Source organism: Trachypithecus francoisi, unplaced genomic scaffold, assembly GCF_009764315.1.
Source record: "Trachypithecus francoisi isolate TF-2019V2 unplaced genomic scaffold, Tfra_2.0 Contig01440, whole genome shotgun sequence".
NCBI lineage: Eukaryota > Metazoa > Chordata > Mammalia > Primates > Cercopithecidae > Trachypithecus > Trachypithecus francoisi.
Window position 1 is genome coordinate 27111709 of NW_022681431.1, and position 25427 is coordinate 27137135.

General features: G+C 37.7%; 1 protein-coding gene across 1 annotated transcript in view; it reads left to right on the plus strand.

Moving 5' to 3' along the window:
- The window catches only part of ADAM9 (ADAM metallopeptidase domain 9), a 115749-nt gene that overhangs the window by 72139 nt on the left and 18183 nt on the right, over nt 1–25427 (plus strand). The window contains exons 15-18 of the mRNA XM_033231685.1: nt 9707–9812; nt 15931–16114; nt 21100–21180; nt 21431–21536. Of these exons, the coding sequence (XP_033087576.1) occupies nt 9707–9812; nt 15931–16114; nt 21100–21180; nt 21431–21536 (477 nt within the window). The remainder of the gene's footprint in view (nt 1–9706; nt 9813–15930; nt 16115–21099; nt 21181–21430; nt 21537–25427) is intronic.

Here is a 25427-nt window from a genome sequence, read left to right on the forward strand (position 1 = left end):
TGTATAAGAATGCTTGTGATTTTTGCACATTAATTTTGAATCCTGAGACTTTGCTGAAGTTGCTCATCAGCTTGAGGAGCTTTGGGGCTGAGATGATGGGGTTTTCTAAATAGACAATTATGTCATCTGCAAACAGGGACAATTTGACTTCTTCTTTTCCTAATTGAATACCCTTTATTTCTTTCTCTTGCCTGATTGCCCTGGCCAGAACTTCCAACACTATGTTGAATAGGAGTGGTGAGAGAGGGCATCCCTGTCTTGTGCCAGCTTTTAAGGGGAATTCTTCCAGTTTTTGCCCATTCAGTATGATATTGGCTGTGGGTTTGTCATAAATAGCTCTTATTATTTTGAGATACGTTCCATCAATACCGAATTTATTGAGCGTTTTTAGCATGAAGGGCTGTTGAATTTTGTCAAAGGCCTTTTCTGCATCTATTGAGATAATCATGTGGTTTTTGTCTTTGGTTCTGTTTATATGCTGGATTACGTTTACTGATTTGCATATGTTGAACCAGCCTTGCATCCCAGGGATGAAGCCCACTTGATCATGGTGGATAAGCTTTTTGATGTGCTGATTCGGTTTGCCAGTATTTTATTGAGGATTTTTGCATCGATGTTCATTGGGGATTTTGGTCTAAAATTCTCTTTTTTTGTTGTGTCTCTGCCAGGCTTTGGTATCAGGATGATGTCGGCCTCATAAAATGAGTTAGGGAGGATTCCCTCTTTTTCTATTAATTGGAATGCTTTCAGAAGGAATGGTACCAGCTCCTCCTTGTACCTCTGGTAGAATTCAGCTGTGAATCTGTCTGGTGCTGGACTTTTTTTGTTTGGTAGGCTATTAATTATTGCCTCAATTTCAGAGCCTGCTATTGGTCTATTCAGGGATTCAACTTCTTCCTAGTTTAGTCTTGGGAGAGTGTATGTGTCCAGGAATTTATCCATTTCTTCTAGGTTTTCTAGTTTATTTGCGTAGAGGTGTTTATAGTATTCTCTGATGGTAGTTTGTATTTCTGTGGGGTCGGTAGTGATATCCCCTTTATCATTTTTTATTGCATCTATTTGATTCTTCTCTCTTTTCTTCTTTATTAATCTTGCTAGCGGTCTGTGAATTTTGTTGATCTTTTCAAGAAACCAGCTCCTGGAATCATGGATTTTTTGAAGGTTTTTTTGTGTCTCTATCTCCTTCAATTCTGCTCTGATCTTCGTTATTTCTTGCCTTCTGCTAGCTTTTGAATTTGTTTGCTCTTGCTTCTCTAGTTCTTTTAATTGTGATGTTAGAGTGTCAATTTTAGATCTTTCCTGCTTTCTCTTGTGGGCATTTAGTGCTATAAATTTCCCTAAACACACTGCTTTAAATGTGTCCCAGAGATTCTGGTATGTTGTATCATTGTTCTCATTGGCTTCAAAGAACGTCTTTATTTCTGCCTTCATTTTGTTATGTACCCAGTAGTCATTCAGGGGCAGGTTGTACAGTTTCCATGTAGTTGAGTGGTTTTGATTGAGTTTCTTAGTCTTGAGTTCTAGTTGATTGCACTGTGGTCTGAGAGACAGTTTGTTATAATTTCTGTTCTTTTACATTTGCTGAGGAGTGCTTTAATTCCAACTGTGTGGTCAATTTTGGAATAAGTGCGATGTGGTGCTGAGAAGAATGTGTATTTTGTTGATTTGGGGTGGAGAGTTCTGTAGATGTCTATTGGGTCTGCTTGGTGCAGATTGAATTCAATTCCTGGATATCCTTGTTAACTTTTTCTGTCTCGTTGATCTAATGTTGACAGTGGGGTGTTAAAGTCTCCCATTATTATTGTATGGGAGTCTAAGTCTCTTTGTAAGTCTCTAAGGACTTGCTTTATGAATCTGGGTGCTCCTGTATTGGGTGCATATATATTTAGGATAGTTAGTTCTTGTTGTTGAATTGATTCGTTTACCATTATGTAGTGGCCTTCTTTGTCTCTTTTGATCTTTGATGGTTTAAAGTCTGTTTTATCAGAGACTAGGATTGCAACCCCTGCCTTTTTTTTTTGGTTTTTATTTGCTTGGTAGATCTTCCTCCAAATCTTTATTTTGAACCTATGTGTGTCTCTGCTTGTGAGATGGGTCTCCTGAATACAGCAAACTGATGGGTCTTGACTCTTTATCCAGTTTGCCAGTCTGTGTCTTTTAATTGGACCATTTAGCCCTTTTACATTTAAGGTTAATATTGTTCTGTGTGAATTTGATGCTGTCATTATGATGTTATCTGGTTAATTTGCTTGTTAGTTGGTGCAGTTTCTTCCTAGCATCGATGGTCTTTACATTTTGGCATGTTTTTGCAATGACTGGTACCGGTTATTCCTTTTCACGTTTAGTGCTTCCTTCAGGATCTGTTGTAGGGCAGGCCTGGTGGTGACAAAATCGCTCAGCATTTGCTTGTCTGTAAAGGATTTTATTTTTTCTTCACTTGTGAAACTTAGTTTGGCTGGATATGAAATTCTGGGTTGAAAATTCTTTTCTTTAAGAATGTTCAGTATTGGCCACCACTCTCTTCTGGCTTGTAGAGTTTCTGCTGAGAGATCTGCTGTTAGTCTGATGGGCTTCCCTTTGTGGGTAACCCAACCTTTCTCTCTGGCTGCCCTTAACATTTTTTCCTTCATTTCAACTTTGGTGAGTCTGACAGTTTTGTGTCTTGGAGTTACTCTTCTCAAGGAGTATCTTTTTGGTGTTCCCTGTATTTCCTGAATTTGAATGTTGGCCTGCTTTGCTAGGTTGGGGAAGTTCTCCTGGATAATATCCTACAGAGTGTTTTCGAACTTGGTTCCATTCTCCCCATCACTTTCCGGTACACCAATCCGACATAGATTTGGTCTTTTCATATAGTCCCATATTTCTTGGAGTCTTCATTTCTTTTTACTCTTTTTTTCTCTAAACTTCTCTTCTCACTTCATTTCATTCATTTGTTCTTTAATCAAATGAAAAGAGTATAGATACTCTTTCTTCCAGTTGATCGAGTTGGTTACTGAAGCTTGTGCATTTGTCACGTAGTTCTTGTGTCATGGTTTTCATCTCTATCAGGTCGTTTATGGACTTCTCTGCATTGGTTATTCTAGTTATCCATTCGTCAAATCTTTTTTTCAAGGTTTAGTTTCTTTGCACTGGGTTCGTAGTTCCTCCTTTAGCTCTGAGAAGTTTGATTGGCTGAAACTTCACTTCTTCTCTCAACTCGTCAAAGTTGTTCTACATCCAGCTTTGTTCCGTTGCTGGCAGAGAGCTGTGTTCCTTTGGAGAGGGAGAGAGACTCTGATTTTTTGAATTTTCAGCTGTTCTGCACTGCTTTTTCCCCATCTTTGTGGTTTTATCTACCTTTGGTCTTTGATGGTGGTGATATACAGATGGGGTTTTGGTGTGGATGTGCTTTCTCTTAGTTTTCCTTCTAACAGTCCAGACCCTCAGCTGTAGGTCTGTTGGAGTTTGCTTGAGGTCCACTCCTGTGAGGCTACTCCCAGTTAGGCTCTCCCAGTTAGGCTACTTGGGGATCAGGGACCCACTTGAGCAGGCAGTCTGTCCGTTCTCAGATCTCAACCTCCGTGTTGGGAGAATCACTACTCTCTTCAGTGCTGTCAGACAGGGACATTTACATCTGCAGAGGTTTCTGCTGCTCTTTGTTTAGCTATGCCCTGTCCCCAGAGGTGGAGTCTACAGAGGCAGGCAGGCCTCCTTGAGCTGTGGTGGGCTCCACCCAGTTCGAGCTTCCAGGTCGCTTTGTTTACCTACTTAAGCCTCAGCAGTGGCGGGCACCCCTCCCCCCAGCCTTGCTGCCACCTTGCAGTTAGATTTCAGACTACTGTGCTAGCAATGAGGGAGGCTCCGTGGGCGTGGGACCCTCCTAGCCAGGCGTGGGATATAATCTTCTGGTGTCCCGTTTGCTAAGACCTTTGGTAAAGTGCAGTATTAGGGTGGGAGTGACCCGATTTTCCAGGTGTTGTATGTCACAGTTTCCCTTGGCTAGGAAAAGGAATTCCCTTCCCGCTTGTGCTTCCCCGGTGAGGCAATGCCTCACCCTGCTTCGGCTCTTGCTGGTTGGACTGCACCCACTGTCCTGCACCGACTGTCCAACACGCCCCAGTGAGATGAACCCGAAACCTCAGTTGGAAATGCGGAAATCACCTGTCCTCTGTGTTGCTCACGCTGGGAGCTGGAAGCTGGAGCTGTTCCTATTCGGCCATCTTGGTGCCCCGCCCCACGTATATGGTACTTGAACTAGGAATCCCTGAGCTTATCATCTTCTTTCCCTACTTTGTCCGGTAAAATAAGGAGCAACCAGGCAATCTCATGCTGTTAGTATGAGAAAAATTTTTGAAGGTATCCTATACATAGTTATCCAGATCCTTGCTTCTCGTAAATGTCTGATTAGGAGTCTCTAGTGGTGATATGTTTTTGTGCTGCAATTACTATATCATGCTATGAACTATCAGTACTGTGTTTACTTTTGGAAATAGAGTTGTAGGTGTCTTTAAAAATCTAATCAGATTAGATAGCCCATTCTAGAAACGTTGGAATTGATTCAGAAAACTCATTCTCAAAGTTCTGTTCCTCTGGAACCCCTGTTGGTCCAAAATCTGAATTAGTTAGATTGCAGAAAAACAATATCAATTGGATATATACATATTATGTATATATTTATTCCATTTATTATAAGCAGTTGGCTCATGCGATTATGGTAAGCAACTGAAAATCTCAGATTTGTAGGATGGTTTGGCAAGCTGGAGACACAGAAGAGATGATAGTTTAGTTCCAGTCCAAGTTTTAAGGCCTGAGAACCAGGATTGCCAATAGTGTAATCAGTATTTATCCTGAGATCTTTCACCATAGTCTGAAGGTGAATTGTTGGCTCGTTCCCTTTTGAGTCTCCTGTTTGCATTTCCCATATTATCCTTTTTCTTGGTTTATTTCCTCCTTTCATGGAACTTTCGTTTCAGTAGTTTCCTTAGGGTAAATTAGAGGTAAATTTTTTGAGATTCTGCAACTGTGAAAATGCTTTTATTTGGACTAAATACTTGATTGATGGGGATGGAAATAATTTTCTGTCACAGTTTTGAAGCCATTGCTTTATTGTCTTGCAGTTTACAGAGTTGCTGTTGAAAAGTATGAAGTTATTCTAATTTTTGTACCTAGGATTTCCCTTATCCCCTCTGAAAAAGCTTGGAAAATGATCTCTTCAAGGTGATATGCCTTAATGTGGGTTTGTTTTTATTCACCTTGCTGTGCAATTGGTGGGTACATTCAATCTGAGAAGTCACTTTTTTTTTAGTTCTGGAAATTTCTTCCCTTTCATTTTTTTGGTGTGATTTCTTTTCCTGGATCACATATTATTTGGATATTGGATTTCCTAGATTTCCTTGGATATTGGATTTCCTTATCTTTTCTGTCTTTTTGTCTGTGTGGTTTTGTTTTTTGTTTTTTTTGACCTACTTTCTGAGCAACTTCTTCAACTTTATCTTCTAACTCTTTTATTGTGGTTTTCATTTCAGGCACTATGATTTTAGTTTTCAGAAACTCTTTTATATTCTCTGAGTTTTTTTTTCCCACTTCTTTTTTTTTTTTTTTTTTTTTGAGGCGGAGTCTCGCTCTGTCGCCCAGACTGGAGTGCAGTGGCCAGATCTCAGCTCGCCATTCTCCTGCCTCAGCCTCCCGAGTAGCTGGGACTACAGGCGCCCGCCACCTTGCCCGGCTAGTTTTTGTATTTTTAGTAGAGACAGGGTTTCACCGTATTAGCCAGGATGGTCTCGATCTCCTGACCTCGTGATCCGCCCATCTCGGCCTCCCAAAGTGCTGGGATTACAGGCTTGAGCCACCGCGCCCGGCCTTTCCCACTTCTTTTTAAGAAATAATCTGTTCTGGGCCAGGTGCGGTGGCTCACGCCTGTAATCTCAGCACTTTGGGAGGCTGAGGCGGGCGGATCATGAGGTCAGGAGATCTAGACCATCCTGGCTAACATGGTGAAACCCCATCTCTACTAAAAATACAAAATAAAAAATTAGCTGAGCGTGGTGGTGGGCGCCTGTAGTCCCAGCCACTGGGGAGGCTGAGGCAGGAGAATGGCGTGAACCCGGGAGGCGGAGGATGCAGTGAGCCGAGATCACGCCACTGCAGTTGAGCCTGGGCGACAGTGTGAGACTCCATCTCAAAAAACAAAATAAATAAATAAAAAAGACATAATCTGTTTTTATTCCATGCATGAAACATCTTCTCTCATGTTCGTCAGTATGTTAATGATAATTTTTAAAAAATTTCCTTTCTTCTGCGTAACCTCGTTCCACATTACTTTTTTTCTTTGTTTGAATTTCCGTCTTTCACATTAGCCATGTTCCTCATCTCTCCCATAGTCCCCGGTCCAAGGGAAAGGAATAAGGAGCAGAGGGGTCACTCTAGGCTCTTGGGGGAGGCTTGTTAACTGAAAACTTTCCTATAGGGTGATATGGTTGAACTTTTTAATTAGGGAAATGCCGAAAACCACATCTTTAGGTTTTTTTTCCCTCTTGGGCTTGTTAGATTCCCTTATGAAGACCTTATCTATCTGTATCCTGGAGAGCCAAGACCTAGCTGTCAGCCGGGCATGGTGGCTCATGCCTGTAATCACAGCACTTTGGGGAGGCCGAGGCAGGTAGATCGCCTGAGGTCAGGAGTTCGAGACCAGCCTGGCCAACATGGCAAAACTCCGTCTCTACTAAAAATACAAAAGTTAGCCTGGCATGGTGGTGGGCACCTGTAATCCCAGCTACTTGGGAGGCTGAGGCAGGAGAATCACTTGAACCCGGAAAGCAGAGGTTGCAGTGAGCCGAGATCACGCCATTGCACTCCAGCCTGGGTGGCAAGAGTGAAAATTCTCCTTTAAAAAAAAAAAAAAAAAAAGACCTAACTGTCAGCACTCTGGGAGGGAAACAGGAGGTGAGGGAAAATAAGACTGGGACCTCAGGATGAGGCAGGCAAATGTTGAGTTCATCCCCTTGTATTTAGAACAGTTTCTGTGCCTGTTACTGTGCCTGGTATCTCTTGAGTCCTGGAACCTTGTGTTTTACTCTCTCCAGAAAATAAACCTCCAGTCTTTTGCCAGGGTAGAGAAGAGACAGTCACTTGACTTTACAAAGATGGGAGGTGACTTGTGGGTCAAACTGCTTCTTAAACAGATTTAAAATTTTTCCTCTTTATTCCGGCCACCTGCCCCTCCTTATTTTCTATAGCCAGAGGTACCTGTTACTACCAGTTTCTTATCTTGGAGGAATTCTATGTGTAAAAAGGGTTGATCTCAGTTTTTTCTGTTGCCAGCTTAAGATTCAGTTTTCTGAGAATACATTGAGTCATTTACTACTTTACCAATTTCTTTTCGGCTTCTAAGTTTTGTGTAGTCTCCTTTCCCAGTTCCATTGTCTATTGGTTTATGAATTTAAAAAAAAAAAAAAACTACTTTCTTTGCTTCTGTGGGATTTTAGGAGGGGGGGAAAATACATGCATATATTCAGACTTTTTACCTGAAGTTTGTTGATGGCTTCTGATTTTAAAGATAAGTCAGTTCTGGTGTTATAGGTCTAGTTTTCGTTCCTTTGAACATTTGAACTTATGGAGAATAAGGATTTAAAAGTCCTTCACGAGCTCATGCATTCTCAAATTCCTTATATGTTTAGTACACACCAAATAAATATTTATCAAATAAATGAAGAACTTAAGAGCTAACATAAGAGAAGGTATTGACACTTACTATCAAATTTTACCCTTAAAAAAACCTTATGAGGAGGGCAGGGCTCAGAGAGCTAAATGGTTTGCCTGAGGTCACACAACAGAAAGCAGCAAAACCATGATGAGCTGATGAAGACTTACTGCTAGAATTTATCAAAAACATTGTTAAAAGAAAATACATTGGTTTACTTCTTAAATGGAAATAGGACATATTGAAATACTGAATATACAAATAAGCAAAAGGTAGAAAATAAATAGTTCTACTGTCAATATTCTGGATAAGTAATTGTTAAAAATTTCATAAATAGCTTTCACTTTTTTAATGCATATGAGTGTATAATATACAAAAATGGTATGATATTGACATACTGCTTTAAAACCTGCCCCCTTTCAGCCTGGACTGCATAGGAAGACTCTGTCTCACAAAAAAAAAAAAAAAAAAATTAGGTGTGGTGGTGCATGCCTGCATTTCCAGCTACTTAGGAGGCTAAGGCAGGAGGATTACTTTAGCCTGGGAGGTTAAGGCTGCAGTGAGCTATGACCTTGCCACTGCATTCTAGCCTGGGCATCATAATGAGACTCTGTCTCAAAAAAAAAAAAAAAAAAAAACCGGCTAAAATGTAACTGCCTGTTTTCAATACTAACAATAAATTGTGAATACTTTTCCATGTTAAACATTTTTCTACAACACTGTGTTAATGATATATACTGTAATTTATTTAAACAGTCAACAGTGTTAGCAGTAAACTTTCATATAGTTTAGTTGTGGCCTCCATTTATCCTTCTGGATAAATTTCCAGAAGCAGGATTGCTGTATTAAAGGCTTCTAGCCGGGCGCGGTGGCTCAAGCCTGTAATCCCAGCACTTTGGGAGGCTGAGACGGGCGGATCACGAGGTCAGGAGATCCAGACCATCCTGGCTAACACGGTGAAACCCCGTCTCTACTAAAAAATACAAAAAACTAGCCGGGCGAGGTGGCGGGCGCCTGTAGTCCCAGCTACTAGGAGGCTGAGGCAGGAGAATGGCATGAACCCGGGAGGCAGAGCTTGCAGTGAGCTGAGAACCGGCCACTGCACTCCAGCCTGGGCGACAGAGCGAGACTCCGTCTCAAAAAAAAAAAAAAAAAAAAGGCTTCTAAGACATTTCAACATGATCTCCAGAAATATTATACCACTTTATACCTTCATTAGCTATAAGTGAATATTCATTCCTTCAAATGTTTCCAACATCAAGTATTTCCATTTTTAAAACTTTGCCAATTTAATAGCATTTTGCAGCATAGGCAACGTAGCAAGACCCCATCTCTACAAAAAATAAAAACAAAAATTAGCCAGGCATGGTGGCATGTACCTGTAGTTCTAGCTGTTTGGGAGCTTGAGGTGGGAGGATTTCTTGAGTCCAAGAGTTCAAGGTTACAGTAAGCTATGAACGTGCCACTGCACTCCAGCCTGGGTGACAGAGTGAGATCCTGTCTCAAAAAAAAAAAGAAAAAAAGGAAAGCAAGAATAGATTGTTACTTTGTCATCTGTCATGTTTGTCAATGTATCTAATTAGTAGGGACATCTAAACCAAGCATCCATTTATGATAAATGAAAAAAACAAAAGTAATAGCTGGCAGTGATTTCTCCAACCCTTCCTAGCCGATCTAACCAGTGATGCAGTTGATTTATATGTGAGAGCAATGAGAATGAATATGCTGCAAATGGTACTCTACTGTGCATGCCTTTTAATTTATTTGTAATTTGTTATTTAATAGTTTTTCTTTTAGGGCCTGAATGTTTGAGTCCAGGCTAACTTTTAAGTACAATTTAAGCTTTATTTTTACATTTTGTCATTACATATGAAATGTGCAACAAAAATGTATTATGTGTAAGGCATGAAAGGTTTTCCGTGGCATTGAGGCCGTTCATCCAGGTGTTTAGACTGTTGTAGGGAATGCTTTTATTTTGAAAGCTAAATTGCCATAACTTTTTCTTTTTTTAAATGTTTAATGTTACAGAAGCCAAGGCTGCCCCCAAAGATTGTTTCATTGAAGTGAATTCTAAAGGTGACAGATTTGGCAATTGTGGTTTCTCTGGCAATGAATACAAGAAGTGTGCCACTGGGTAAGTGGAGGTGCGGTCATAATGGAACATGAAAGATTATAAGATCCATCATCTCTAGTATCTTTTTTTTTTTTTTTTTGAGACGGAGTCTTGCTCTGTTGCCAGGCTAGAGTGCAGTGGCGTGATCTCAGCTCACTGCATCCTCCGCCTCCCAGGTTCAAGCGATTCCCCTGCCTCAGCCTCCTAAGTAGCTGGGACTACAGGCACACGCCACCACGCCCGGCTAATTTTTTGTATTTTAGTAGAGATGTGTTTTCACCATATTGGCCAGGATGGTCTCGATCTCCTGACCTTGTGATCCGCTCGCCTCAACCTCCCAAAGTGCTGGGATTACAGGCGTTAGCCACTGTACCTGGCCATCTCTAGTATCTTTTACGACTGCTCCCTGTGACCGCTGATTTTCTCCCCCTTAAATACCTAACTTTTCAAACATTTTACAATACAAAGCTTCAGAGAGACTCTGGTGTTAGGAAAAGAACTGGTAACATAATTTGTCCCTTTAGACAGCAACTACAGTCTAGTGGTTTTTAGACTCTTATTTTGTTTATCCTTGATTTATAATAAGAACTCCAACTAAACACCGTTTTCATTTTCCTTTCAATAAAAGATTATGTTACTAAGTCCCAAATAAAGGAGCCTACAGAGTAAACTCTGAACTTCATTATTTTTTTCTAGCTTTGTAAAATTTCAAAATGATGAATTAAAACATTTTATATTTCTAAAATTAACATTTGCTTTTTGTAAAACATTAATAGTAAAACATTATAAAGGAGGAAAATGTCATCTATAATCTCAATCCATATATGTTCACTAATGTCAGTGGAATTATTTTCTTCTTCTCACTAACATTTTATATAATTGGAATTATTCTGTAATATTATGCATTGCTTCTACCCATTCTACCTCCTATGCTACCAGTTAGGCTAAGCAACTACAGTGAAACAGTGCTTGCTAAGAAGAAATAGCAACAAAGACCCCCATGTCACTAAATCTGACAGTTGTTTTCAGATCTTCATGCTATAATACTTGACCTGTCAGTAGCATTCAATTATGCTGGCCATTTTTTCCTTCTTGAAGAAACCTGTTTTTTTTTTGGTGATTGTGTAGAATGTTCTTCTTCTCCCCCGACCCCATGTGATTTTGTTTACTTCTGTGGCTTCATTTGGCCCCCTCTGTGAGAAGCTCCAGCCCTGCTGGCCTGCATGTGGCCTACGGCCGTAGGTCTCTGCACCTGCTGTTCCCTCTGCTCAGCATGCTTTCTTTCCCCCTCTCAGCCTGCTCAGTTCTTCATCCTACAGATCTCAGGTGAAGTGTGGTTTCCCCACAGAAGACTTCTTCCACTTCCTCAGCAGGACCAGCTCTCCCTCTGACAGGTGTTCTTGATGCTGTTTGTTTCTTTTTCATAGAATTTGATATGTTTTCATTATTTTTTAGTTCATAGTATTTTCTAATTTACACTGTGATTTTTTTCCTTTGACTCGTGTTGTTGAAAGCCTATTGCTTAATTCCCCAGTAGTTGGGAATATACTGGTTATCTATTTGGTTTTGATGTCTAGTTCAATTCCATTGAGAACACATTCTATATGATTTCACTTCTTTGGAATTTATTGAGATGTGCATTATTTAATTACACTTGGAACATTCATCCATACAGACTAATATATCGGTCTGCCCCTTAATACCAGACCAATATATGGTCTGTATGGGTAAGTGTTCCATGTGTAATTGAAAGAAAAAGTATATTCTGCAGTTGTTAGAGATGTTATTCTATAAATGTCAAGTTAATAGTCTTATTCAAATCTTTCATGTCTGTGGTGTATGTGTATTCTGTATGTTCCTTCAATTTCTGAGAGAGGTATATTGAAGTCGCCAGTTATAATTGTGGATTTGTCTATTTATCTTTTTAGGTATATACATTTTTGCTGTGTATCTTTTAAATTTGTTAGTAGGTGCATACACATTTAGGATTTTTATGCCCTCCTGATGACTTGGATGGCATTAGCAAATTTATCATTAGCAAATTCTTTTCATTTCTGGAATATTCTTTTGAAGTATTTGTCAGTTTCATTAATTATGTGGCTATTTTGTTATCACTCTTTCTCACCAAACTGTAAGGTTGAGTGACACATTTTATCTTTTGCATTTAGCATAATGCCTGGAGGAAACATAATAAATGACTATTAAACATTGAATGAATGAAGGTACAGATGATATGGATAAAGAATGAATGGGTGGAGAATTAATATAACTGATCGAATGAACTGATTTAAAATCTAGAGATAAGTGGATTAATGCACACTTGGAAAGAATTTGCTAGACATATATCATATTCTTGTCTTTAGCCTTGTCTGGTTTCATATTTTTATGAATATCTTGTTGAAAATAGCAACTATACTTATCAAACTTAAAAATTACTGAATAACTCATTTAGGAAGCATTTTATAATAGTAATATACAAACGATATAGTCATTAAGAATATACATTTGAAGTTAGACTCTTTGGATTTGAATCCTGGTTCAATCACTTAACATCTTTGAGTCTTTGGACAAGTTACTTCACGTACATACCTCATTTTTCTGTTCTGTAAAATGGGGATAATAATGGCACCTGTTTCCAAGTGTTGTTTTGAACTGAATGAGTTAATGGGTGTTAGTACAAAGAGGAATATCTGGTTCATTATCATGTTCATCATCATCATCATCATCACTATTTTTATTGTCATCCTCATTGTAGAATGTGTATAATCTAGAAAAGTCTTTTCTACCTGTTGAAACTACCAAAAACATCTAGAAACGTTTAAAGAAAGTATTCACATATGGTCCTACCATCCAGAGATACTCTCTTAAGTTTTTGTTGTATTTCTTTTTTATGTGTATATACATTTATAAACATAAGCCACATGTTTACTTTCACTAAAAGGGTCATCTTTTGGTACATAGATAATGTCATTTTTTCAAGCATTATAAAAGAGAAATTCCAAATATACTGAGGAGTAGAAAGAATAGTGTGATGAATACCAATATATCCCAGACCAAGATTGTTAATGCCTTATCATTATTTGCATCATTAAGATTTTGCTGAACCATTTTAAGTAAATTATAGACATGATACTTTACTCCTAAATTCCTCAGCATCCATCTTCAACAAATAAGGCCATTCACATGATCACATCACACCTAACAAAATGAATGATTTCCTAATATCATCTAGTATCTGATCAATATTAGTATTTCCATAAGTGTCCTCAAATTGTCTTTTTTTTTTTTTTTTCTTTCTTTTTTTTTGGAGACGGAGTCTCGCTCTGTCGCCCAGGCTGGAGTGCAGTGGCCGGATCTCAGCTCACTGCAAGCTCCGCCTCCCAGGTCTAGGCCATTCTCCTGCCTCAGCCTCCCGAGTAGCTGGGACTACAGGCGTCCGCCACCTCGCCTGGCTAGTTTTTTGTATTTTTCTTTTAGTAGAGACGGGGTTTCACTGTGTTAGCCAGGATGGTCTCGATCTCCTGACCTCGTGATCCGCCCGTCTCGGCCTCCCAAAGTGCTGGGATTACAGGCTTGAGCCACCGCACGCGGCCTCAAATTGTCTTTTATAGCTGGTATTTTTCAACATCAGGACTCAATCAAGGATCACACATTGCCTTTAGTTGTTATGTCACTTAAGTCACTTTTAATCCAGAATACCTTTTAGACTGATTTTTTTTTTCTTTTCAGTAACATTGACTTATGGAAATGTCTGGGCCAGTGGGCTCATGTTCTGGATTTGTTTTAGTTTCCTCTTGGTGTTGCTTAATTTATGTTTCTATCATCTGGATTTTTTTTAAATCAGAAGTTAAGCCCAAAATCTTTTTTTTTTTTTTTTTTCGCCCAGGTTGGAGTACAGTGGCACGATGTCGGCTTAGTACAAACTCCATCTCCCAGGTTCAAGTGATTCTTGTGCCTCAGCCTCTGGAGTAGTTAGGACTACAGGCGTGCACCATCACACCTGGCTAATTTTGGTATTTTTAATAGAGATGGGGTTTCACTATGTTGGCCAGGCTGATCTCGAACTCCTGACTTCAAATGATCTGCTTGCCTTAGCCTCCCAGAGTGCTGGGATTATAGGCGTGAGCCACTGTGCCTGGCCCTAAACCCAAAATCTTAATTGAATTCAGGTTAAATATTTTTGGCGAGAATGTTCATAAACAATGCATTATATCAAGGAGTCACTTAGTGCTGAGTAGTCTTACTAATATTAGTGATAGTCGGTGGCAATGACCAGATCTTACTGTTGTGGAGTTATGCTTTTTAAAATTGCAGCTGTCAGGTAATATGTGGAGTGATGATTTTGTGCCATGTAAATATCCAGTTCCTGACCAGTGTTTCACTTTATGGATGATCCTTGGGTGAAGCAGTTATTTTACTGAGGGTTGTAACTGCATTTTCTTTTCTGTTAGTATTATTCAGCAGTGAGCATCTCTTCTTAGTTTTGTTGGCTGTTTACATTTCTTATTTTATGAGCTGCCTGTTTACATCTTTGCTAATTTTTCTGTTGAAGTGATTTTGTCTTAATTATTTGTAACAGCTTTTTATATTGTAAGAGTATTTTCCTTTACTCTTTAATGTATCACCAAGCCTATGTATGAAATACTGAGTATATCATAGCAATGTGAATTTTGGTAGGCTCCAACAGATCTTAACTACTTTATGCCACACTTTGATTTTGAGGTTTTCATATCTAATGTCAGCTAATTATGTGAGATAGGCTTCATTTATCTCATTTTTTTTCAGCTGAAGAAACTGAAGCTCAGAAAATTTAAACACCTCTCAGGTCAGCTAGCAAATAAATGGTGACTTAAGAATAAATGTAAAGTTGGGACAAAATTATTAACTCTTAAATTCAGGATGAAGGGAAGATGAAGACAATAGCAGCACATGCAAAAATCAGGAATTTTAGTTAGTGATATATTCAAGGACATCAATAATATAATGTAGTTATGAAAGCTATTGTAATCTTGAACTTAATAGAAGTACAGTATCTAGAATAAACAAGAGCTCCATTTTTTTCTTTGCTCACCAGGCTGTCACTGAAATTTCGTGCTCCATTCTGAGCACTATGCTTCAAGAGGCAGTGAGGCAAACTGGAACATATTTAGGAGGGAGCGTCCTTGTTGCATGAAAAGTGATTGTAGGATAGTGACCTGGTGAAGTAAGTATTTAGGAGCTGCATAATAATTATCCTAAAATAGCTGCTGTGTGAAAGAAGGAAAAGATATCTATGTAGTCTCATGGGGAAGATCTGGGACCAATGAGGAGAAATGTTTTACAGAGGTAGATTTTTACCTAATAAGCAAGAGAACGTGATGGGAACTAAAATGGGCAGTTTCAGGAGGGTGTAAGTTAGAGATACTGGGAAAAAATATCCTATGATGACTGGGCAGTGATATCATAGAGAAGATTCAGATGTAGAGTAGGTGCTTGGATCAGATGACAATCAGTTAAACAGGAAATCTGAGTACAGCCTCATAAGAGTTATTGACCTAGAGTGTTATGAAAGGATATAGGAAGGGCATTTAATTCACACAGCCTTGGCAATAAGAATTATGGTCAGGGAAGCCTTCATAGAGTTCCGATATTTAATTAATGAATTCACGAGTTAATGAATCGATTCTTTAAATAAGTAACCAAGAGTTAGCCAGGCAAAGAGGGGTGGAATCCTTTCTTAGTTATTTTGCATTATAAAATCTAATTTCTTCTTTATCATAACTCTGTAAGAAGACATCATTGAATTTTGATACTGCTATGTTATTTTCTGTATAATAGAATTTATAAAATTATACTTAGAAACAACTTTATTAGACTTTTGAGCTCTAGACAGACAGTGAAGAAGATTAAGTGTGGTAAAATAAGCAGCATCAGCACCAGCTGGTACCCTAATTTGCATCTTAGCATCCACTTAACTCTTTTTCCCCCTTTTCTGCCATATTTAAAGAGAGCTGCTTTGACCTCTCTTGCTCTCATACACTTTCTTTGTTGAGATTCCCTCCATAGCAGCAAGCTCTGTCCATATGCAAATATATAAATTTCTTCTTTTGTTGTATATACTGGATGCATTTTATGTTGCATTATTTCTCTCTCTTTATAGGAATGCTTTGTGTGGAAAGCTTCAGTGTGAGAATGTACAAGAGATACCTGTATTTGGAATTGTGCCTGCTATTATTCAAACGCCCAGTCGAGGCACCAAATGTTGGGGTGTGGATTTCCAACTAGGATCAGATGTTCCAGATCCTGGGATGGTTAACGAAGGCACAAAATGTGGTGCTGATAAGGTAATCAAAATATTTTTTATTTACAAAGTAAAATGAAAAAAGTTAAAAAAATTATACATAGTAAATGGTTGCTCTTTTCTGACTGTAAAAGTAATCTAAATTCATTATAGAAATTTTAGAAAATACAAAGCCACCAAAAGAAAGTTAAGAACTATGATTCTGTCATCCACATTTCTTTACTGGGGTCAGACAACCAGTGTTTTCCACTTTGAAATATACTGTGCATGATTCCCTCTCCTACTGATATGCTACAATTTATTAGCCAGTTTGCTATTATTGGGACACTTTGGCGATGTCCTGAATTTCAGGGTGTGTGTCTGTGTGTGTTTCTGTAGTAGAAATGTCACGGAACTTGTCCTGTCCATGTTCCTAACCACCCGAACTCTGCTGTTTGGATTAGATACAAGGCCAGACCCAGAGTCAGTCAGCCCATGACTTATTACTAGTGGTTTCATATGAGAAGATGCCCTGGGCCATAATTCCTTTTTCTGGAGAATATAAAATTAAGGAAGGTAATTAAGAGTGTGGGCAGAAACTGTAAAAATTCTTTGGGAGATGCTATGAAGTAGGAGCTGGGGTAGAAGGGATGTGGCAACCTTAAGCCATATACAAGAGATATGAGGGAGCAGGATTGTTGAGTAAGTTGAAGAAACCAACTCAGAGGAGAGAGAGAAGGAGGATATATGTTTGATTATGTAGCCCATGAAAAAGACACGTGGGTGAACCTTCAAGTTACTTCACTTTCTCCCAAGTTTTCGGTTCCAATTCTGTTTCTCACTTCTTTTTACAAGAAGATCCTTGTATTTTTGGGCCTGTCCTTGCAGCTAAGTAAACTTGATTGTTGCAGCTGTTATAAACAATGATAAGAGATATATACCTTTAAATTTTTGATAGAAAGTGCAATTTTCCTTTCAATAAGATGGTAACAATCTATATCCCAGCATAGGCAACAGAATAAGACTCTGTCTCAAAAAAAAAAAACAAATTGTGCTGAAAGGCTCATGACAAAAACACCTCTCTGACACACTCTTATCTAATCTGCCAGTCTAGACACCTAAAGGCAACTGCGGTTACTTCTGTTAATTACCTCCCTATTTTAAATTAGGGCCAGGCACGGTAGCTCATGCCAGTAATCCCAGCACTTTGGGAGGCTGAGGTGGGCAGATCAGTTGAAGTCAGGAGTTTGAGACGAGCCTGACCAACATGGTGAAACCTCGTCTGTGCAGAAAATACAAAAACTAATCAGTGCGGTGGTGCATGCCTGTAGTCCTAGCTACTCAGTAGGCTGAGACAGGAGAATCGCTTGAACCTGGGAGGCACAGGTTGCAGTGAGCCGATATTGTGCCACTGTACTCTAGCCTGGGCAGCAAAGTGAGACTCCCATCTAAAAATAAAATAGAATAAAATAAAATAGTATGCTATTTCTAGATTTATCTATTTTAGACATTATCCACTAGTTTTATTTTTTATAGATAAGAATTCAATTTTCTTATGCAACTCCCAGTTTCCCTGCTCTACCTTTTCAAAATAAGTGCTTAATATTTATGTAATTAATATTGGGGTGTTATTGAGTCAGTCCACAACAGCTCAGTGTACACTGGGCATACTCCAGACAAGGTGAGAGAAAATAGGGGAGGCTAAACAACTGGAGATCTGGTCTTCAGCTCCTGGGCTCAAGCGATCCTCCCTCCTCAGCCTCCCAAAGTGCTGGGATTACAGGTGTGAGCCACTGCACCTAGCTGGGCATCTTTCCATGTCTTTATTAGATCCATGTATTTTTTTCTGAGAAGTTCATATTGGTATCTTTTTGTTTTTCTATTAGATTGTCATTTTTTAAGGCTTCTCATATGCGAAGAATATTAACTGTCAGTCAGTTATATCTGTAAATATGATCAACAATTTGACATGAGCCTATTTTAAAATATCATGATTTTTTTTTTTTTTTTCTAGTGCCTCACTGTGTCACCCAGGCTGGAGTGCAGTGGTGCAATCTCAGTGCAACCTCCGCCTCCCAGGCTCAAGTGATTCTTGTGCCTCAGCCTCCCCAGTAGCTGGGATTACAGACATCTGCCACCATGCCTGGCTAATTTGTGTATTTTTAGTAGAGACGGAGTTTCACCATGTTGGCCAGACTGGTCTGGAATTCCTAACCTCAAGTGATCTGCCTGCCTCGGCCTCCAAAAGTGTTGAGATTACAGGCATGAGCCATGGTGTTCGGCCTTAAAATATCATGAAATTATATCAGTCTTACCTGTTTTGTCTTGGTTTCATGTCATGTTTAGAAAAACTTTTTGTATCTCAGTATAATATAAATATCTGGCTTTTATTGGCACAATTTATTAACATTTCATCCTATTTCTCTGATCTTATTGCTGCTGTTAAATATTTTCTTGATGTTTTCTACTTTATCTTCCTCTCTTGCAGTATTGCACAAATTATTTATTTGTGTGGGATGTGTGTATGTGTGCACACACACTTTGGTAGTTATATGTCTTTCTATTCTGCTTGTTTACTTAATAACAAAAACACATCAATATATTTTTCTCAAAGTTGTCATGATTAAAAATAGTATCTACTGATTGTTTTGGTGTAAGCTATACTACTTTTACTTCCAAACCCCCATGTCCCAGTTTTTATTTGGTAGGAAAAATATTGGCTTTAGATTCCAGGTTATTATTAACATATATCAATGTATTTTTAAGACCTTTTGTCTTTCTGGATTTTATTGCTAACTGCATAGTTTTCTAGCTATGACAATAATATTTATGTACAAGAAAGGATAGCAAGTGGTTGGTGTGTGTACCTGGACTGATACACCTTGACCCAAACTGACATGCTGTTGAAACCATATACCACATGTTCTGTACAGCTGTAACTTTGTAACTGTTGGTTTAATTTATGAGTCTAACACCTGAGTTTTCACACAGCAGCTAGGATCCTATCCCTTCTGGTATGTACCAAAACGTAGACTGGACAGTTTGAGCAGACTGACAACTTGGTTGGTACTTCTTCAGATCTGTATTCTTTATATATTTATTCAACATTTATTTCCAGGAAAAGCTTAACATGGGGTAGGTGAAAAAGTGGAAAAGAAGAACTCCTCACCTTCATTTTTATTGTCCCAGGTAGTTCAACTTTGCTCCCCATTTGCATCCTGAAATCAGTAAACCAGAAGTCTTATAGTCAACTTTGCTTTACTTTGATGTGTGGTGGTGGTTGGTGGTGGCCATGGGTGGTAGGGGGAGTGGTGGTAGTATGTGAGAGGATGGTCTTACCTTCCCACTGTGAGAGTTTTTTGTTTTTTTGAGGCAGGGTCTTGCTCTTTCACACAGGCTGGAGTGCAGTGGTGTGATCTTGGCTCATTGCAACCTCCGCCTCCTGGTTTCAAACGATTCTCCTGCCTCCCAAGTAGCTGGGATTACAGGCATGCACCACCATGCCCAGCTAATTTTTGTGGTTTTAGTGGAGATGGAGTTTTACCATGTTGGCCAGGCTGGTCTTGAACTCCTGGCCTCAAGTGATTCACCCACCTCGGCCTCCCAAAGTGCTGGGATTACAAACATGAACCATTGCACCCAGTCCCCACTGTGAGAGTTTTTGAGTGTGTTCCTTTCAGTTTGACTTTTCCCATTCCTCAAGGTAAACACTGCCAATCAGAACACCCTTTCTCTGGAGGACTTGGAATTTTTCTGCGCCTTAAAGTAAATCTGCCAGTTAATTAACACATTTCATCTTATTTAACTCTTCAGGTGTCCACTGTGAATCAGTTATTGACAGGAAAATCTTCTTTTAACTGGCAGGGAAACTCTTGGTAAATACCTCCTCTAAAGACTTACGGATGTAAGAAAACAGTATTTTGAAATCTTTATTCAGGAGTAGTTCATGGCTAGAGGACAGATGAGGAGTGACTTACTGTAGAATCTTATGTAATTTTGGAATTTCTAATCATTTGAGTATATGTCCTATTTAAAAATTAATGGAAAATTGGAGGAAACAGTGTTTGGAGATCTTCTGACTTAAAAGTAGAATTCTGTTTAAACCTGTGTGTTTTTTAGAGTGGTAAGGCTATCGATATTTCATTATATGTTTGTTCTCTAATTGTTCTTTATTTCATTTGAGCATTTAAATATTCTGATCTTGTACACAAGATCAGTTGGTTAGTTACCTAATAAAATTTTACAATAGCACTCAACAGTCTTTTAAAAAGTTAGTCTTCTTTTTTCCTCTAACATCACAACAGATCAGTTTTCACAAAGATGTCAACTAAAAAATTTCTAAAATATTTTTAGCTGATTTCTTTAGATCTTAGGTTTAATATTTTTTCTGAGTTAGTGTTTTTTCTCTCTCAGTATTTAGGATTCATTTCTATTTCATATCTCATCATATGAACTAGAATTTCTTGAACCATATAAGATTATGGCTTATTTTCAATATTGCTTTTAATAGAAGTATCTAATCAGGGTACTAGAAAACAGATTTTATCTTGTCAACAAAGTACCCTTTTATTTTTGAAGGAATTTTAAAAATTAAAATGAGTTTTAAATATCAGTTGTCCTTTTGATATCTGTCACAGTAACAACACTTTATGAGAGGTGTAATAGAAATAGATCTTCTGTCCTTGAATCTTCCTTCTAGTCCTGGGTTTAACTGTATCTGGTTACTTTTGATTTGAAAAAGTTCATTTGTGAATATTTTATTTAGGATCTTCACATCTATATTCACATGGAAGGATAGATAATAGTTTTATCTTTGTTTTTGGTCTTTATGTCATCTTTGTGTTTTTTGATAATTAATTTTGTGTCAGTTAATTAATGCTACTTATTTTTCTGCATTTTCAAAAATTTAATATGGGAAATAATGGTTCCTTGAAAGTTTGAAAGAATTCTGCAATGAAATAATCTGTACCCAGGTCTTTTTTTCTGGGTACTTTTTAATTAATGTGGTCAATCTTTCTTTACTTAGTTCTTTTTTTTTTTTTTTTCCAGATTTGTAGAAACTTCCAGTGTGTAGATGCTTCTGTTCTGAATTATGATTGTGATGTTCAGAAAAAGTGTCATGGACATGGGGTAGGTAATATTTTCTTTTGGTTTATTCCTGAATGTAGTGCTAAATAATGAGAAATCTCAGAGGGGACTAGATGAGAATTCCCAGGATTTTCAGATATTGGGGAATTTAGATTCCTGATACATTTTTCATTCTTAAACAGTGTCAGTAAGCTTGTATGAATTTAGTCCTTTCTCTTGGTTTCCATTCTTGAGTTGATGATACAGAGCAACATTCACAATTAACGAAAGTGGTATTTTGATTGTTTTGAAGGTATGTAATAGCAATAAGAATTGTCACTGTGAAAATGGCTGGGCTCCCCCAAATTGTGAGACTAAAGGATACGGAGGAAGTGTGGACAGTGGACCTACATACAATGGCAAGTAATATAGAAGAAAATCAGTGTGATCTACCAGTGGCCCAAGGCATAAATTGGGCATCCTCGTACCTCTCCCTCATTTCCCACATCAGTTATACATTTAATTATGTTGATTCAGCCTCCTAAATTCCTTTTGACTGTTTTCATTTTTCTCATCCCCATTTATTACTTTGAATTTCTTGCCTGGACATACATCATAGCCCCTTATGTAGGCTCCCTATTTTTCATCTTGCTTCCTTTAATCCATGTTTCACTCTATATTACAGTTTTAGTGTTTTCCTTCAAGAATCAGTTTTGATTTTGTCAGCGTCTTGCTTTAATTCAGCGTGTTTGCATTGCTACTAGAATGAAGTCCACAACTCCTTAACATGGCTTAAATGCCCTGCATGACTTGCCCCAGCTTACCTTTCCAGCCCCATTTCACTGTGCTGAAGACATATTGTAACTTCTTTGATTTCCTCTACTAGACTACTATCTTTTACCTGTGGGCTTTCATACCATATTATTTTCACATTGTTGGCACTTGGCTAATTGCTATTTAGGCTTCAGATTATACCTCATTTTCTAAAGGAAGTTTCCCCTGGCTGCTTAAATCTGAATTATCATTCCCTTCTATTGCTTTTCTAGTACTGTTAGCACTAATTACTATGCTAATTACTGATTTGCCTTTTAAAATTCCCTGACAGACCATGAGCTCCCAGTTTACCGGTATCTTTCTAGTGACATCATATGCTTTTTTTCTCTTGGGTAACTACCCGCTAGAACGACTAGTCATATAGTAGATATATGTTAAGCTTTTAAAGAAACTGCCAAACTGTTTCCCAATGTGGCTATACCAGTTTACATCCTCACTAGCTGTATATGAGAGCTTCAATTTCCCCACATCCTCTCTAAGCTTTGCTATTGTCAGTCTTTTTAATTTTAACCATTCCAGTAGGTATGTAGTGGTATTTCAATGTGGTTTTAATTTGCATTTCTCTAATTACTAATGATGTTGAACATCTTTTCTTGTACTTATTTGCCATCTACATATCTTCTTTGGTTATGTGTCTGTTTAAATCTTTTTTCCAGTTTTTAATGGGTTGTCTTAATGAGTTTTGAAAGATCTTTGCATGTCACTGATTCAAATATTCAAGTGCTTTATGAAATATGTGCCTTGTATGTATTTTCTCTTAGTCTGCTTACTTTGGGTTTCATTTGTTCTTTTTCTAGTTTCTCAAGGTGGAGAATGAGGTCATCTTTTTCTCTTCTGATACAGGCATTTTATTGCTATCAGTTTTCCTCTAATTCATCCCAGAAATTTTGACATGTTATACCTCCATGTTCATTCAGTTCTGAGTACCTTCTAATATGCTTTTATTTTTTTTCTTTGACTTACAGGTTATTTAGATATGTGCTATTTCTTTTGAAATATCTGTGGATTTTTTAGTTATCTTAATGTTACTGATTTAAATTTTATTTTACTGTAGCAAGATAACTTATTGTATATGACTTGAATCCTTTTATTTTTTTAAACTTATCTTGTAGCCCAGAATGTGGTTTACTATTGAGTATTCTACTATTCTTTGGTGGAATATTCTGTAAGTTATTAGTTCATGTCAGTTAATAGGTAGTCGGATCTTTCATATCCTTACTGATTTTCTGGTCTACTCTGTCAGTTATTGAGAGGAATATTGAGTTCTTTGGCTATAACTGCCAATTTGCCTATTTCACCTAATAGTTCTATCAATTTTTGCTTTATTTATTATGATGCTCTGTTATTAGGTGCCTAAACACTTAGAATTATTCTATCCTCTTTGTAAATTGACTCCTTTATCCTTATGAAATAGCCTTCTTTTTCTCTAGTAATATTCCCTGCCCTGCAATGAGATATTATTAATACAGCTACTCCAGATTCCTATTAATTAGTCAGCATGGAAAATCTTTTCCCATCCTTTTAATTTATTTATATCATGCTATAATAATTAGTGCATATAGTTGGATCTTGCTTTTTATCTAATCTGCCATTCTCTGCCTTTTAATTAAGTTGTTTTGATAATTTATATTTAACTTGATATGTTTATGTTTAAATTTACTGTCTTGATATTTTCCGTCAGTCTCCCTTGTAGTGATATTGTAACACTTCAGTATATTTCCATTTCTCTCATTTTGTGCCATTGTTGTCACGTGTTTTACTTCTACTAATGTTATAAATCCCACATCATTGTTACTCATTTTGCTTTGAACAGTTGGTTATCTTTCAAAGAGATTTAATAATAGAAAAAGTCTCCATATTTACCCATATAATTACCATTTCTGGTGTTCTTCATTTATGTAAATTTGTATTTTAATCTGATTTAATTTCTGCTTGAAGGGTTTCCTTTTACATTTCTTATAATATGGGGGTGCTAGTGACAAATATTTTTAGCTTTTGTATGTCTGAAAAAGTCTTTAATTTGCCTTGCTGCTTGAATGATAATTTAACTGGACAAGAATTTTGGGTGATTGTTTTCCTCCCTTTTTACTTCTAAGGATATTCCTTGTCTTCTGACTTGCATTGTTTTTCCTGAAAAATCTGCTGTCATTTTTTTCTTTGTTTGTAATGTCTTCTGTATATTTCTTTTTGTAATCTCTGGTTGCTTGTAATTTTTTCTCTTTATCTCTGGTTTTTAGTAATTTCTTATAGTATGCCTTGGGGTACTTGGGATTTTTTGAGCTTTTTGGATCTTTATTTTTATAGTTTTCTTCGAGTTTGGAAAATGTTTGGCCATCATTTCTTCAAATATTTTTTTCTGTCTTCCTCTTTCTCTCTTCTCATTCAGGTCCTCCAATTTTATGTATATTCGGCTGCTTGGTGTTATTTCACATCTCACTGATTGGCTGTTGATTTTTTATTTTTATTAGTTTTTAAAAATTTTAATTTAACTTTACTTTTTTTGAGACAGAGTCTTGCTCTGTCACCCAGGCTGGAGTGCAGTGGCATGATCTTGGCGCATGGCAATCTCTGCCTCTGGGGTTTAAGCAATTCTCATGCCTCAGCCTCCTGAGTAGCTGGGACTACAGGTGTGTGCCACCACGCCTGGCTAACTTTTGTATTTTTAGTAGAGACAGGGTTTTACCCTGTTGGTCAGGCTGTTCTCAAACTCCTGGCTTCAAGTGATCCACCCACCTCAGCCTCCCAAAGTTCTGGGATTATAGGTGTGAGCCAGCACACCTGGCTGGCTGTTGATATTTAAAAATTACTCTTTATTCTCCATGTTTAATTTTGAGTAACTTCTGTTACTCTTCAAGTTCACATTTCTTCTGTGAAGTCTAATTTTTGCCATTAACTTGATCCAGTGTGTTTTGCATTTTAGACATTATAGTTTTTATTTCTAGAAGTTCCATTTGTTTCTTTTATATATCTTTCATAACTCTACATAAGATGCTCAATCTTTACTTTTTTGAACAAATAGAATACAGTTGTAATAACTACTAATGTCCTTGTCTACTAATTCTGTCATATGGGTAATTTCTCAGTTTTGATATTTTTCCCTCTTTTATTTTCTGCATTTTTGTATGCCTTAAAAATTTGTATTAGATGCCAGAAATTTTATATCCTACTTTGTGGGTTATTGGATACTTTTGGATTTCTACTGATGAGGTTTGTACTAGTAGCTTAAGTTACGTCGACATAATTTAATCCTTCTGGGTCTTGTTTTTAAGCTTTTAAGGTAGGGCCTGAATAGCATTTAGTCTAGGGCTGATTCTGCTTCATTACTGAGGCAAAACCACTTCTGTTTATCCTGCTCAGTGCCACGTTAATTATGAGGTTTCCTACTGAATTATAGGAGCAAATACTCTTCCTAGTCCTGTGTGAGCTGTGGGGCTTATTTCCACCAATCTTTTCACATGGTTCTTTCTCCGGCTTCA